Here is a 17,568-nt window from a genome sequence, read left to right on the forward strand (position 1 = left end):
ACACCTGCAAGAAGATCTTGAACATCATAGATCATATTCCTTTTGAATCTGAAGGTTTTTTGTATATTTAAACAGGTTCCACTCCTGCAGAAAGAACCAACAACAGCAAGGAGATGTTAGTAATACTGGCCTAGGAAGATGTTACTATATAAATATTTTACAGTTTAGCCCGTCCAATGGGAGTTTACATGTGGCTGTTTAATTGAGATACTTTTTTCAGGAATTTCTGTCCCAGCTGGACAACCTAAGTATTTCTACATATTCACATGTACAACAGCTGTTTATTGAAAGAGCAGATTGTATGGAGGCTAATTGTAAAGGTTCCATTGAAAGTAATTTTTGTGAACAAACCGACTATATATTTACTGTTTATACAGTAAACCTGCTTGATACACTTTATGCATAACTACGTTCTGGGTACATTTCTACTTTTCACCTCCAGGTGGCAGCATCGACAATTGCAAAGGTTTTACTACATTGCTCAAGGACAGTTTAACTTCTGCAAGAAGCAGCGACTAAAATGAAGGATGTTCTCTTATTTTGTGCTGTGACGTGTGTGCACATGTTTTGCCATATAAGTGGATATTAAAAAGTTGAGAGGAAAAAAAGGACGGCTTCAATGAGCAAATCTTGTGGTGCGCAATCAGAAAAAGGAAGAAGATACATTGCATGTTTTCAGCACTGTTTTCTTTCCTTAAACCCCCCCCCCCCCACACACACACACATATATATATATATATATATATATATATATATATATATATATATATATATATATATATATATATATATATATATATATATATATTAAAAGCAATTTATGAATAAACTTATATTATTTAAAGACGGATCAAAACACACAGATCTATGGACAGTGAAGAGTTTTAATAAATTAATGGCACACTTAAATATTTATTAAATAAGTTATTTATTGTCAATTGACACTCTTCACTCTCCATAAGAGTAAGGACATACTGGCGCAGCAGTTTATATTAGCTTCGAAAATATAAAAAGCAAGTTTATCCCTCATTTAGTTTTAGGGTTTCTCTGAATTTTTCTAAAACTGTATTAGTTCTTAGAAAAATTTACATTTTGAAAACTTAAAAAAAAATCTTCAGTCCTACATTATAAAACATGAATGTAACATTTTTGCTGTTTCTATAAATTATTTTTAAAATATATGGGGCTAGATTATGAATAAAACATATAGTGCTATTAACATGAGGTTTATTAGAGGTTTAGATTCCTACTGTTTCTTTGCAGGTGGGCAGGTTTTACAGGTAGTTTTACCCTGTCTTTGGACTGGAAAATCTCCAATCTGGCAACAGTGGCGAATGGCGCCATTTTTGTTATTAATGAACCTGGCACGCATGCGCCTTGCTGAATAGAAATATGACGCAGCTTCTACGTGAACGTTTGAAAAAAAGATACGGCTAGCACCTGGCTTCACAGAGACACAAAACTGTTGGTCTGATATTCATGAACTTTGGAACCTGCATTAAAAATGATCTCCCAAGACGCGGAATCCGAGTGGACGGCCAGCCTTATGGCTGAAACTTTTGTGGATCCGATTGAAATCGTCTCAGTGTTCATCGAGGCCTATTTTGGCATCTTGTACTTGACTTACGAGTAGGTCGCAGTGATGTCAAGTAGGCCGCGGGAGTGCTATGTTTGAAATCACTGCGTTGGTTATTCGGTAAGTTATTTTTCAGAAAACTTAGAATAAGTTTTTGTCTTTTTCCACCTATACGAAGCTGAAGTTGGTTTCCGATTCCAGCTTCCGATTCGGGAAATGGCTAAAGGGCGATTCCACCTAATTCACTACCTTCCCCATCTTTAATCAACTCTTGTTAAAAAACTACAGCACATAGACACTTCAAACCTGGACTAGATTATTCTTAACTAGTAGCAGAATATTCTAATCCATATTTGTGATACTTTTTTTCTGATTTCAGTTATTTATAAACAAACAACAGTATTTTAAAGACTGTCCTTTGGGCTACAGGGAGCCGGTGTAGGGACTTTAAAACTGGTGTTATGTGCTCTATCTTCCTGGTTTTAGTGAGAACGCGAGCAGCAGCGTTCTGGATCAGCTACAGCTGTTTTATTGATTTGTTGGGCAGACCTGTGAAGACCCTGTTGCAGTAATTAACTAGAACATTTCTGAAGAAATTTAAATGGGGCCTGCCAAAGTGTGCCTGTCTGGATGCTACAAATTCGCATCAATGCTAAACTAAGCTGCAATGTACTCAATAGCAGTAGAGAGTCACAAACATGTTGAGTAACATGGACTTACTCCATTCTGTATGTTAAAATTAGTGTACAAGTTAAAATGAGCCAAATTGCTAACATTAGCCTAAATACTGTCGCTAGCATATTGTTTTACATTTTCTTCCTCCATTCAGTATACTAAGTGTGACTAATAAGAAAAATGGATAAAAGCTATTTTTAGGGAAAAGTCTAATACTAATGGGGAGCAGTGAAATGCTCATGTTTGTGCAGTGTATTAACCAACAAAAGAGATGTAACTTCTATCATGAATATAGATTAGCCAAAAACCCTATAAATTACAATGAAATGCTTCTACTTCCGCTAGTCACCAGAAGTAAGACCCATAATCGTTTCCCCAGTAAGCCTCCCAGGAGTAAGGTGGATAGAATGTTCAGTTCCAATGGTATCAATGACATCAGCAGTGATATCATCACTCTATGATATCACAAGGGAATCTCTCTCTTGAATGTAGCTCACAGACAGAGTTTGCTCTGATCGGTTCCACAGTTCTATCGCGACAGATCACCCATCAGAGCACGTTCGACGTTCAGAGAAGCAAGAAGTTACTACGATATAGATATGAAGCAACAACAGATTGTTTGCAAACATGAAGCTTTTCCAGCTAAGCTTTCATGGGTCGACATGGTAGACCTCAACATCCAAGTCGACTACAATGCTGTCATTTTCCCTGTTAAAAATGACAGCCCCATTGAGCCGGAAGATGAATCAGAGATCCAGGGGGAATCAAGTCCTTCCGGCGACTTTGAGAGTCCAAGAGCATTGGAAGTCAAGCAGGAAACATCACCCTCTGCTGGCTTCAAGATCACCCCCTCAGTGGAAGACGTGGCAGAGACTAGCCAACACGTCAAAGCTTTGACAAAGCAGGTAGATGATCTTAAAACAGAACTGCAGAGAAATAATTTTGAACTCCATGAGGAAAGAGACAGAAGGATTTCATGTCAGGCTGAAGTCAAATCCCAGCAGGAGGAGATTCAAAGACTGGAAAAAATGTTGGAAAAAGAACGTCACCTGCAAGTCAAACGTGAACAGGTTTCTTGCTCTTCCAAAGTTACAACTGACAAGAACATTCTTCAACAGCTGGAGTACTTCAAGTGGGAGGCTGCAAAATACGCCTCCCGCAATAAAGGTCTGATTGAAGTAATGGTTGAAGAATACCGAGTGAGACTCAAATATGAGGAGCAGCTCAAAAGTCACTCTGAGCAAGCTTCCAAATTTAAGGCTCAGGAGGAAACGGTGAAAGCTCTGCAGGGTCAGGTTGCGGACCTGAAGGTGGAGTTGAAACTTGCTCTAGAAAACAACCATCCTAGAGTCTCCACCCGACCAGAGGTCCCCCTGCAAAGAGAAGGCTCCCTACAAACAGAGGAGACCAAGGATAGACAGACCTCCAATCAACCAGGGAGGTCTGAAGAAAGACAGACCTTGAATCAACCAGGGAGGTCCGAAGAAAGACAGACCTCCAATCAACTAGGGAGGTCCAAGGAAAGATGGACGTCCAATCAACCAGGGAGGTCCGAAGAAAAACAGACCTCCAATCAACCAGGGAGGTCCGAAGAAAAACAGACCTCCAATCAACCAGGGAGGTCCGAAGAAAGACAGACCTCCAATCAACCAGGGAGGTCTGAAGAAAGACAGACCTTGAATCAACAAGGGGTCTCCATGGATAGCCTGGCTCAGCCTTTGCGCCGACCCACACTCAGGTTGCAAACAGAGGAGTCCACGCAAAGCCAAACCTCCACACAAACATGGAGGTCCGAGGAAAGACAGACATCAATACGATCGACCTCCACTGGTTGCATGGAGGGTCTTCATGTTGGCGTTGGCACGAAGGCTAAGCTAAGCCCGGCTCGGCCTTTACACCGACCCACACCCAGGTGGCATTAACCTAGGTCACTATCCAAGCCCAGGTTTTGCTAACATTTTGCATTATGAAAATTAGAGGCTTTGCACAAATTTGGCAAAGCCTTAAACTGTTTAACAAATATTCATCCATCATCTAACATACCTACCTATGTATGTTAGATGATGGATGAATATTTGTTAAACTGGTATGTTAGATGGATGAATATTTGTTATGTTAGATGATATTTGTTAAACAGTTGACAATAGAAAACGAAACAGAGAATTTGTGAAAATTCATTTGGCTCTGCTACTGTCCAGAAACAACCAATCAGAACCAAAAGGCAAACTTTTGGTTCTGATTGGTTTCTAATGTGTTGAATGTGTCTCAGCACATTCAACACATTAGACTACTAGTGTACTGCAGCTATGCAATTGGCAGAAAAACAACCTAACATTATATAATCATTTATAGAATGATTTAGAAAACAAAATTCTATACAGGCTTGTCAAAACTATTTCAACCCATATTAGAACTTTGCATTAATTTCCCTTCATTTTAGTAGCTGTGATTTTGCCTAACCCAGACATTTTCCCTAACCCAAACCAATACTAGTCTATTCCTAACATTAACTAAACCTTAATTCACATCTTACCTCTAAACATTACCCCTGACCCAAAGCAATGAATCCATCATATTAGGACAAGTCTTTGGTCCTAATATCATGGACCTAATATGACACTGGACATATAATGGTGTGTTCACACCAAAGACATTTTGACCATCAGGCGCATCTGGTTTACATTCAAACTCTATGTGGAGGCGCGTCGAGGGCCGTTGCGGCGCTCTTCGAGTGTTTAGCATGGCGCCATTTGAACCATTTGGAGCGTTTGACATGTCCAGCGCATCAAATACGTCACAAAGACTTTGAATATAAAGCAGACTCGCCTGACGCTCAAAACGTGTTTGGTGTGAATGCACCATTAGAATGTTTAGTTCCTATGGTAACAATGACATCATAAGTGATGACATCACTCTTTGATGCATCAAAGGAATCTCTCTTGAGTGTAGCACACAGACTGTTTTTTCAGACCTGTTCCTTATAAGTTAACTTGTAGGTTCCTGTAACTTTTAATTTATGAATCTTCTACAGGAGCATTAAAATTATTTGAAGGCACAGAATCAGCCCAGCAGGTTCACATTCTCAGGTGAGAGACTCACCTGGTGTAAAGTGAATTTTTCGGTGCTGGAATTGCACCGAGGATAAATTACTTTAATCAAAGCATGTCATGAGTATATGTGCAAATATTCCATCTTAAGTACATAGCATAATAGTTTTTTTGTTGCTTTTTCCACCACTAGATAATATATAAACAGCACTTTTCAGAGATGCAATGAGTTTATAGCAGCGGCCCTGATGCCAACATCTCCAGAAAACATATTAAAGATTGTAGCATGTGTTACACACATCAGGGCTGGTGTCAGTGTAACAGATGCTGATTTTCCTGTAAAAAGTCTAGAACAGGTAGGAGTGATGGGGCAGAAACAAATCTGTGCTTCACTAATCCTCCTGGAATCTGTTCTGGTTAAATATTTAACATTTCCAAACAGCACCATACCTGATCTTTCTTCAAAATAATCATTGTGTCCACGTTATTTTCTGTCATTCTAGACAATATACTTATTCCTGTAATAAACAGTTTTAGATCCTTTAATACAAAGGTAGAGCTTATGTCACACACTTAAGTCTCAGAATAACCCCCATCTGCTACTGCATAAAAAATATACAATATATTTGGGGGGGGGGTTTCTGTACACCAACATTTTCACAGAAAGACACAATATAGATTCGACTCGTAACGAAAAACAATCTGAACATATTACTTTCCAACAACTTCCAGAACCGTTTTATTTCAAAGCTGATAACTAACGGTGTATTAAGCAATCTGTACATATAAACAGATCGCAATTCAGCTCCTGTACAGTAGGTTTATACTTCAGATAACTAGAACCGCCGTTTCTCTTTTTCATCCCAGCGCCTGTTAGTTCAGTTGCTATGACAACGGTAAATAAAACACAAAAGGAAAAGGAGTAGTGATGGAGTGTTCTGCCATGTCTGTAGTTCTAAAGAGCAGCTCAGAGGGGCAGACAAAAGTCTACGTCTATTTTGAGTGGCACTGTTTTGTGTCAGACTTTTGTTTTGAGTTGAATTTGGCTCGTTTTATGTTAATTATGTTGCTACAGTTACTCGAAATGCCATCAAAAGCAATAGCTCCCCTCACGGGATCAAGCCGCACATTTTGATGTATATATTGTGAAGGGGGCACGCAGTGGTACGAGCCACATTAACGGTACCAGGAAGAGGCAGTTATTTTGAGGTATAGAACAATAGGTGCCTGCCTATGCATTGCTATGGCAGGCCCCAATTCTGAAAAATTATAAATTCAAGATTTCCCCTAGAAAACTTGCCAAGCCTGGAAGTTGGGCGCTAGGCTCATCCATCCAGTGGCCTGTCGTGTTTTGGGGTTAAACATGTTTAAAGCTGACAGGAAATTTGAAAATATCACTTGATAGAAAATTCCTGAAGGAATTTAACCGGGGTCTGCAAAAGTGTGCACGTCACTACAGACCCAACGTTCTAGCTATAGATTGCACAGTTTGACTTGCCCAGGAGCACATGTGCACTACTTAAATGCTGATATGGTTCATCACCAAAGTGCAACAGCTGAAGCTTTTGCCAGGTTTATTACCATAGCATTATGGCTGACCAGGTTCAATACTACAGTACAATTGCTAAACCTCATGCACAATGAAATTCAGTCTGAGACTGACGACTATAAGCTTCGCACATGTGGTTCTTACTCCGAAATAAAAAAAATAAAAATAAAGTCAGTGGGTAATTGTTTGTCTCGAAATTTTTCAACCTTCATACTAAGGATTTTAATTCACACTCAGAAATTCTGAGAAATAATAATTTTATGTAAGCAAAATATGAATAGTCACAGGAAATGTGTATTCTTCCCACAATGCATTGGGAGACTACTCACTGCCTCTCTCTCTAACCCTAACTCTAACATTAACACAGCCTGCTGTAGTTTTCGGGTTGTAAGCACCACGGTAGACGTTTTAGACTCGTAGAACCGACAGACAGACATTGCTATCTATCTGTGCTGCTGTAGGAAAATCTGACGAAGTGGCATAGATATTCAGAACACCGGTTCAAACCTCGTCTGGGTCAGACAGGAAATATTAATCCCTGGAACCTGGAAGAATCTGATCCTGCTCCACTTTATCCAGGCTTAGCACTTGACATGCCGGCCCTCACTGTGTGTGTGTGTGTGTGTTTTCTCTCACACTCTTATGGGGGAGATCCAGGACAGTGTGTGTTTGCAGATGGCGTCACAGGAACAGCTGCTCAGACAGCTGAGCTCCACTCATGTGGTGTCCCTATGACAGAACATCACAAAGATTACATTGTCTACAAACTGAAGAACAAAAGGGGATTTCTATTAAGCTGCAATGTGATGTATGTATGTCATTTGTATGTTAAGCAACTCTCCTGGCACACAAATTATACCATATGATGATTATGTTCTTTAACACGATTCTTTTCAAGGTGGATTTAACTAACACATTACATTATGATTGAAAAGTTCATTTATTTCAGTAATTTAATTGAAAAAGTGGTTTCAGGATTATGGTTAACAAGATAACGAACGTCAGCAAATAAAACCAACAATAACAAAAATGATATTTAATGCAGAAAGGCTCTGGCCTACACAATCATGGGAAAGACAGCTGACTCGGTAGCTGTGCTGAGTCATTTGCAGCCGCTGCATAAAGAGCAAACCTCAAAACGCCATGGCTAATCAAGCCGGCTGTTTCAGAGCTAGGAAACAGAAAGTTCAGTGAAAGGAAAAAGTGTCATAGAAAAGTGGTGGATACCGGCCTAGACAGGACTTTATAGCAAAGTGGAGAGTGCAAATATTCTACAGTACATGGACATTTTTATATTGAAAATATTTTTGAGAGATCTTATGCAATCCTCTAATTTGCTGAAAAACTTAAGATCTGGCTTTCGTTATCCGTCAGCCATAATCACCAACAATAATAGAAATACGTTTTAATGAATCTTAAGCTCAACTTTTTGATTAAACTTATTTTTTGTGGGGCAAGAATGAGAGAAGTGAACACATGGGAGAAGAAGAAAAATAAGTAACCATAAATAAGTAACTGCATATTTATATTTTTCTTGATTTTGTCTGCTAAAAAGTTTTAGTAAAGTATTCATCTCTCACAAAGATGCATATTAATAACATGTATATGTTGACAGTTTTCATCTTTCCACCAACCATAAGCTGTTGTGTGAAATTGCAAAAGCATCTTATGCTTACTGTATTCAAGATTTGCATGTTCTACATCACTTTTTGAATTGGTTTACTGAAATAAACTGAGAAGCACTTGCACTTTTGTCATCCATGTGTATATAATATGCAACTGTGCTACTTTTCTCCTGCGCAACGAAACTCATAAGAGGCTTAGCCCACCGAAACCCCAAAATTAAAATGAAATAGTTGGCTGTACAAACACGAAACAGTAAGTGAGGCTTGGTTATGTCTCTCTGTACAGTTTTATTTACATGATACTATTCTGTTGTAATGCTGGATAGCAAGATTATATGCAATACATAAATATCAACACAGTTTGTTGTTTTTTTCACTTTTTTGTACAAATTTGCATATAACTAAGAATAAAAAAAAAGAGAAAAGAAAAACTCTTATTTCAATGAAAAGCATCCTCACTGGGGGGAAAGTAACAAGTCACAAACATACATGTGTCAGGCAGCCATGAAAACACACTTTTTCTCTTTTTTTTGCACAGGGAAGTGCACATGCACACGCACAAATGCACACACGCGCTCTATAGATCGATAAACGCTTGACAGATGAAAAGTTACATCTAATCTCAGTTTCTATTATTTTTCATTAATCTAGCTCTGGCATGCTCCTGTACTTCTGTAAACATGTGCTGATAAACCGGTTAGCTACACAGCTAAAAAGGATGGGAGGAAGGGGAAGGGGCGGGGGGACACACCCACGTAATAACACACACACTGTGCTCACATGACTGTTGTGTTAGCGCCAAAAAAATAAAAATAAAAAAGGATAAAGTCCACAAATGCACCAAGTCCATGCGCCAACATCAGTACAATGGAAGAGGGAAAAAAAATAGACAAAATAAAAGTCAGATAATTGTCTCTGGAAATAAAACACCCCACAAAAACCCTAAGGCGAGTGATATTTCTGAAACACTAAAGCAGATGAAGAGCAACTCATGCATTTTATTCCATTCATTTATGCCCCTTGCAACATTTGAAATTCGTGCACCAGGCTCATCAGGAACGGGTGCCGGCGTCCGCCCTCTCAGGCCCATCATTAGTGCCCCGGCACCAGGCGATCGATTACAATCAGATCTGGGACCATTTCTCCAAGTCTTGTTTGTTGGGTTTGTTGTTCAGATTTGGTTGAAGAGTGGGGGATCTCTGTGTGTATTATGAAAAACCAGACTATGAAAGTGAACACAGGTGAGCTGATTGGAGGTTCAATCAGGGATTCGGATAGAAGGGAAAACGACACAGCAGCTCTGAGGTAGGTAAAGCTAGGAGAAATACGGTAAAAAAAATAACAAAAAATCCTCCTGTTCAAGAGTGACGCTGAAGTTTTTTTCTTTAGGATTAAAGGACAAGGTGGGCAGATTTCTTTCTTTGTAATCTGAATGCTTTGAGGGTTTAGTAAAAATGGCTGTTTGGCACAAAATGACAACCTGGTACTGGTGAGGGGAGCACAGCATATCCTGGACATCGTGCCTGGTCTGCTCTTAATAAAACACATAAAAAAATAAAACAAAAAAGGAAAAGGACTCAACGGCGGCAAATTCACACCACAGAAAACGAGATTAAAACAATCTAATGAATTAATGAAAATGAAAAAAAGTGATCATTCATGCATCTCCCTCAGGTAGGGTCTTTCGATTTTTTTTTATTTTTTTTTCATTTTTGCGAATCAAGTCCTTTTGATTTAGCCACTCGCACTCATGTCAAAGGTTTTCACTCATTCTCCAGTCTTTCGCAAGGTGTTTCCTCATTTCCAACACCGTTTCCCCTCCCCCTCCATTTATATTCTCTGGATCTTGTCAGCCACAACCACGGGATTCTCTTTGCGGATCTTGGCGGCAGCCTCGGCCTTGTAATCGTAGGGACAGTTGTGCTTGTCGGAGTATCGATGGATGCCACAGAACAGGTTACCACAGCGACAGTCGAACCCTGGACGGACAAAAGGGCAAAATTTAGAACAACCACATTAAAACAAATGGAAGTGGAAAAACTCAATAAGTGGCTTGTGGAAAACAAAGCAACAGTCTTGGTATAGTCTGATAACATCTTACCTGTAAGGCCCACCCTTTTGCGGCACATGAAGCATCGGTTTTTCTTGGGTTTGGGGGTTTCGCCCTTGCCTTCTTCAGTGCTGGGAGAAGCTACAGGAGAAGGACTAGAAGCAGCAGGCTGGCTTACAACTACACACAAAGAAAAAAAGATGCATTTATGCCACAGAACGGTACAGCAAAGTATTAAAACAGCAAAAATATTAAAACAGCAACTACTGTGTAGATTTATCCCAAATAATTTCCTTTGCTCCAGGCATGAACTAGTTTTGGTTTTAAAAGGTTGCTAAAATTTCCAATCATACAATTTTTACAGTTTAAAGTCATTTTAATCTGGCAAAAAAAATTCAGGTGAGTGACCTGAATTTAGTGCGATAACTAATCAGCTGGTGCTTGAGTTACTCTAAGAAAGAGGGAAATACTGCAGAAAGCTTTCGAAAACAATTATTCAATTTTGCCAGTGCTCACTCTATATTTTTAATAGCTATAATAAAATAATTAAATGTTTATATATAATGTTATTACACGTGTAGCACTATGTTGTTACAGAGCAGCATTAGGAATAATTTTTGCTTTAAAAAAAAAAAAATTATGCTAGACAGACAATAATAAACTAAAGCAACATTTTCACTCAATGTCACATGAATGTGTCCTTTTCCTTCCAGTCCTTGTCTGCTTTGTGTGCCTCTCATCTACGCACTGGCATTGTTGGAAAACAGCACTCTACGCTGAGCAGGACTCCAGCAGGCAGGATCTAATCTTGACTCTCTCCTCCAGTTTAGAGGTATTTTTAAACAGGCTTATTTTTAGACGCCATCTCCTTCTCAGAAGCTTTAAGTAAAACCAGCTGTTAAATTTAAGCTGCGCTGCAAAGCATCAGAAATAAACCGAGGCCTGCTGTTGGACCTTACCAAGCAGGGTCAAGGTGCATGTGCCTGAAAAACAAATGGATTTTATGTGCGACATGTCTCACCAGGCTCTAGGAGTTCAGGCTTCTCCTCTCTGGAGATGCTCATCTCTGTCATCTGTTGGGTTACAGGAAGAGATCCTTGAACAGTCCTGCTGATTTAAAAAAAAAAAAAAAAAAATCGAACGAGAGTCCCGTTAGTCAGGAAGACGTTTAAAGATTTGAATGCGAGGAGAGCTTATTGATCGAGCCAAGCCATTACTGACCTAGACATGTCTGGTGAGGAGGCAGGGGAGGCGTCAACCTTAGCTAGACTGGCTTCTAGTCTCTGGATGGCTGAGGCCTCTGAGGTAGGACTAGCAGTGGAGCCTTAATGACGAAACACAGAAGGAGATTTTTAAAAATATATACATATGTATAAATATGTGCACATTTTCCCTAAGAGGCAGTAAAATGAATAGAATGGATCAAAAAGACAAAAATCAGCTGCTTTGGGATGGCTATATGCCTGTCCTATTCTAATTATACATCTTTAGGAAAGAAAATGCAGACAGGTACATGAAAAATAAGAATTATAATAACTTTAACAAAGACTTTCATGTTTTGTATGATGCCTTACCCATTGGGCTCATGGGGCTCATGCGATCGCTGCTCTGCTGTCGCGTCAGGTGTTCCTTGTAGCATACAGAGCACATGCCATTGGTTCTTGGGTTGCCATAGAAACCACAGCCTGTGGCACAAAGCATGGGGACTGGGCTCTGGTTCGTCTCTTGAGCCATTGCTAACAGAGGAAGAGAAAGAAGCAGAGTGTGAATGATTAGCGTTGTTGCGACAGGGAGAAAGCGAGAGAGAGAAGCAGAAAGAACTGAAAGCAAGAAAAAGAAAAAAGTGTGTTTTTTTTTCTGCTGATCTAGTTTACAGAGTCTGACTGACAGCAGGTTCAGACCATGAGAAGTCAAAAAACACATCTCTCTGTTTCGACTTGCCCTTTAGCCCGAATACAGTAATGAGCGCTTTCTCCACAGGAAGTTCAGGCAACAAACAGCGCTCACTCTGTTCTGCTCACCGCTTTCCCTCAACACGGCTCTCCGATCACAGCGTTCTTTGTTTTGTCCCTTCGTTTTGTCCACTCCTTATCAAAACCTTTTCTGATGAACTGGCCCTCCTTCCTCATAGGCCGCCACAGTGACTCCCTTTCATGGCCTTATCGGGTCAATCCCGGTACTTCCCATAATAATAAAAACACCAAGCTGACTCACAAGCTGGTGCTGCTCCACAGCACGACAAACATTTCTCGTCAGGTGCAATAACTTTCTGGTGGCCGAAAGAGAAGCAACAAAGTAGGTCAGCAGTTTAAGGAAGCGTCCTGTGTTTCAAGGTGTTGGGAAAACTTCCTGTGCCACAGAAAAACAAGCCTCTGTGTGTGTGTGTGTCTGTTTGTGTGTGTGTGTGTCTGTTTGTGTGTGTGTCAGCTTGAGCAATTTGGCAGAACATGTAGTGCTGTGACGTTATGGTTTGCCTTTGATGCAGCGCGACGCCACAGGAAGTTGTGTAATAAGACACACTGACTTTTACGCAACACGTCAAAAACACCTCTGACGAACAGACGGGAAGACCCAGATCTGCCCATCCTTATAGAGAGGCTGATTTAGCATATCATCTGAGCCTCATATTTCCCTAGTAAACAACCTTTGGCCTGGCTCTGCTGTGACACGACGGGCACTTTGATTGGCTTGAAAAGCTTGTTTATATTCAGCTCACAGAGAAACAGGAGAAAAATCAAGTCAGTTTTCAAGAAGAGGCCAGCAGGTGTTTCTTTTTTTTTTTTTTTTTTTAGGATGTCATGTATATGAACGCTTGGGGGCTTCTTATCAGCAAGTGCCACAAAGTACTCTGCGAACTCCCCACCTCCCAGCCCCCCGCACCCTCCTTCTATGCCCCTTTACACCAACAAGCTAGTCCTGTGTCAATAAAGCTCTTCTCGGAAAAGCTTACAAAAGGCCGCTGCCATTCGAGTCACATGTTCAACTGCAAACTCTTGAAAAACACCAGACAGAGTGAGTGAGCTAGAAACTTCCGGAAGATCAAAACCTCCCACATTGATAATAAATAGATGTTAATAAGTGGTTCAATAACATAATTATCATGTCACCGGAAAACTATTTTGTAGTTGCATAAAGAGCATCTTAATTCGGTATTGTCGTGCCCACTTATTTAATCTTCAATAATGAGCTTGTCACTCCTCAGTTTGTTTTTCTTTCAAATTTTATTTTCCTGACATTTACCTAAATATAAAGAACATATTCACAAATACATTTTTGATCTGGATTTATTGAATATATTTTTAATTTAATTATTTTAAGGCATGCCTGGTCTTCCCTAGTTTGGCAACTAAAGCTCAAAATGAACTAGTTCATAGTTTTGGCTCATCCGTTACCTTTTGGTTCACGTACCACACAAACCACAGACCTGTCTACATATACCTGCAGTGTTAAGCAATCATGCTGTCTATCATTTGCTTGTGAGTAGAATGATTATGGGATAAGAGTTAGTCATTTTTTGACTAGAACAAACTAACAAAATGAACTATTTTCCACAGCTGGGTAATGATAAAAAGAAATGTTGCATTTCAAGTTATGGCTGAGTGTTGTTATTGTGTTTTTTGTAGCAGCACAGCTACAGTGACTTTTTGATAATAGAACATCTTTATTTTTACTGAATTATTTTTGTTACACTCTCTCACTGCAGGTGAATACAGATTCAGAGTAGGGATGCCAGTCAGGTATTCCCTGGACTGGCAAGTCAAATGCTGACAAATGAGATTTTTCTTCTCCTCATATTCAACAAATGCATTAAAACTAATAACGCCCATTGATTTATCTCTATATACAATCAAGTAACACCCTGTCCCTGAATGCAGAGATTAAATAATATCGTATTTCATTTTTTTTATCTGAAATATAGCCAATTTCTGGAACAAAAAAGTTGCACTAAGTATTTTTGGTATATATGTTGTGGTTCTTAATAAGTAAATAAAAGGAATTGTCCAAGATTGGAATGGGCGTCAAAGAAATTGGCATCATCACAATCCCAATAAATATCACAAAAGATTGTTAAAACTTTATGCCCATATAAGCCCATCCCAACATGGAAATCTAACATTAGGGGGAAAAACCTGAGTGGCGATAATTATGTTAATTTCTCCATTTTATTCAAAACTACCATCTCTATCAAAGAACACGAAGCATAAAGCTAAAAATTAAAATGACTTACCAGTAAAATTCAGACCATTTCTAATTTATAGCCAAAAAGTTGCGATAAGTTTTTGATCTTCACTTTAGTCACTATCCAAATAAACAAAATGTATTGTGATAGAAACGTCATGTCTGTATTGCCTTTCAGAAAACTGTCATTTGAGCCATCAAAGGCTTTCGATCTGACAAGATTGTGACCTTAATGAGGTGCATTATGCATTAGAAAACCCACCTGACAGGGCAAGGCAGGGAGTTTCCAGCACAGACACAACCACTCACCACAGTTTCCTTTCACAAAAATGTTAAACTCATGCAGCAGGAACTTATGAGAAAGCCTCAGTCTTGTTTTCTATAAGAGATCAGTTTAAACCAACATGTATGGGGGTTAACTTTAGCAAACAAAGGGAAAGCTCATATTTCAGGCCCTGCTGGAGGGGTTGGAAAGTCCTGAGTCACAGTGAAGGACAGGACAGAAACTGGGGAATATTCTCCATAAAAACTAAATAAAACTGAAAACAACCACCAGAAGTTGATAGAAAAAGCCCTAATGGTGGTATTTTGTGAAACATTCAATAGCCAAGCCAGAATGATACGTCCTTCCTTTGTTTCTTTCCTCCTTTGTCTGCAGCCTCCTTGCTTCCTGTTTTTAAATCGCACTGTCTCGCATTTATCGCAACACTTGCACCTAATACGGATTTCCAAAGTGTCCCTAACAAAGCAACGTTAAAAATCCTCATTATATAATCACCATTAGTCGCTTAGAAGCGACTTTTTTAAAGCCCTCACGTCGAGCGAAACCTCGTCTCACCCGACAGCTCCAACTACAAGCCGACACTCTTGTTTTATTTAATTACGTTACCGTCGAAGCAAAGGCTGTGGGTTTCGTTTGAGTGCAGCCTCTCTCGCTCCACTTGTCTATTCGGCTTATAAATTTTCTATTTGTAGACAGGAATTAACAGGCTTTTGGTTCACCCCATCCCCCAGCTCGGGACAGGCTGAAAAACAGACTGTAAGCAGCACTACCTCAGCTCCCTCCCTTGTTTTTCTTTTAAAGACAAAGTCACGTTCGAGGACTTGTGATATTTCAAGTCAGGTGGAGGTGGACATGGTGAAGGTGGAGGTGGCAAAGACAAAAGAAGGTTGATCACCGCAAAGCGCATACCGTGTGACCTTTTAATCCATCAGTAAAGGTCGCCATTATCTCATCAAAAGCACACATCTCTAGTATGTTACCTAAATACAAATCGCTTTCTCTGTAACGCCAATCCACTTCAAGAAAAAAAGAAGCAATAATCCAAGATGATCACCTGCTGAAAATCGATGGGTTTCTCGCGAGAGGACAGGAAAAGCGGTTGTCTTTGTCAGAAAAGGTCGAAGTTATTATGTGGAGTTCCCTTTTTATCTTTTCCGTCTCCGTAGCAGCGTTTCTGTGTCGTCGTCCTCTCAGACAGGCGGATTTAGACGGTTTTAAGCGTCCCTTCCTCGGCCTCCTGCCTTGTCCTCCTTCCTCTCTCCGTCTCCCGTCCCCTTCTTCTTCTGCTGGATGGATGTTTGTTTCCTTCTTTAGCAAGAGGAGTGGTGGATGATGATGTCACGGGTAAGAACAACGTGTCACCATTGGCTGCCCGGTGGAGCCCCGGAGCTCTCTGAGCAGCTCTGTCTGGCTCTGGTTATTACATGTCTGTTCGTCATCCACCCACAAGGACACGAATCCATTTACTGAGTAATACACCTAAATGGACGAATGAATGAATAATGACGTGTGCTATACATATTTTTAAAAAGCACAATAAACAGGGAACGCCTTTTTTTTTATGTGTGTGTTTATGGTTCTGTTTCTATCACCGTGGCCTGTATGTTCCTTTCTATCATAAAGCATCAGCAGCACCAGAGGAGATTTACAACGTTGGAAATTAGATATGATGCTGGTTTGTTATGGTAAAGTTGTGGGTCAGTGACTGCACTGGTGCAGACAGTGCAGTCAGGAGGTAGCAACAAACAAGTCATGAGGGCGGAATGTGCGAAAAAAAATTATTTTGATCCAATTTAATTGATGTATTTAGTTTCAAGGCTCTTCAGTAGACAAGCTGGTCAAGTTTATGTTAAGTTATCAAGAAATATATAATCAAATCAGTCAAATTTGGACCAGTAAAATCCAATCATATAGACAGATTCGTATTCAGTTAAATGTACTTTAAGTACACTTTTTTTCTATACCGCAACCTAAATCCAGGTCAAATTTTTTCCAGTTTTTCTTTCAAAAACTGTATTCCCAATTTATTACGGTCCAATTTTGGTCACAGTCTGTAAATTTTAGCCACAGTTTCCTTTTCTTAGTTGACATTTGAGTACCTGGCGAGGTCTTCCACTGTTGCCATTCTATCATCTCAAACCAGCATGCGCGGTTTTCCATTGACATAAACAAGGCATTTCTCGTCTAACAACTGCGGGGCTGTGGATATTCTCCTTTTCTGATCACTTTCTGTAAACCTGAAATGTTGGTTGAGTTTCTGAAATACTAAGACCAGCCTGTATGGCAACCAAAAACCACAACATGATCAAAGTCACATTAACCCTATTTTCTTCCCCATTGTGCTATGTTTCCTTCAGACTGCTGTAAGCTGGCTTCACCAGATCTAGATTCTTAAAAGAACTGAGTAGCTGCCAATGTTGACTGATTTTATGTTTTAATTGGAGTATCTAATAATGGATCCAGTTAGTGCTGTCCAGTTCAGTTATACTTTTAATAAAATAATATTAAATTTGGTTGATTACATAAGTAGAATGGTGTTTATCTTGGAAGTCCAGCTGATTTAATCAAGTCATTAGCATCTTTC

At 39.7% G+C, this 17,568-nt stretch overlaps 1 protein-coding gene across 2 annotated transcripts; it reads right to left on the reverse strand.

Annotated features, from left to right (window-relative positions):
* Positions 1 to 8,740: 8,740 nt before the first annotated feature.
* Positions 8,741 to 16,357, reverse strand: zfand5a (zinc finger, AN1-type domain 5a). 2 transcript variants are annotated; one of them, XM_014992796.2, is made up of 6 exons: positions 16,039 to 16,357; positions 12,097 to 12,258; positions 11,744 to 11,846; positions 11,544 to 11,632; positions 10,574 to 10,702; positions 8,741 to 10,451 (listed from the first exon to the last, which is right to left on the reverse strand). In XM_014992796.2, exons 2-6 carry the CDS (start codon positions 12,254 to 12,256, stop codon positions 10,303 to 10,305), a joined length of 630 nt encoding a protein of 209 aa, XP_014848282.1. In that variant the 5' UTR covers positions 12,257 to 12,258; positions 16,039 to 16,357; the 3' UTR covers positions 8,741 to 10,302. The 2 variants fall into 2 exon arrangements, with proteins under 2 accessions (XP_014848282.1, XP_014848283.1); XM_014992797.2 differs by having other exon boundaries at positions 11,544 to 11,629; positions 16,039 to 16,355.
* Positions 16,358 to 17,568: the final 1,211 nt, after the last annotated feature.

The sequence above is a fragment of the Poecilia mexicana genome, unplaced genomic scaffold (assembly GCF_051168715.1).
Source record: "Poecilia mexicana isolate PSO_F unplaced genomic scaffold, ASM5116871v1 scaffold_9, whole genome shotgun sequence".
NCBI lineage: Eukaryota > Metazoa > Chordata > Actinopteri > Cyprinodontiformes > Poeciliidae > Poecilia > Poecilia mexicana.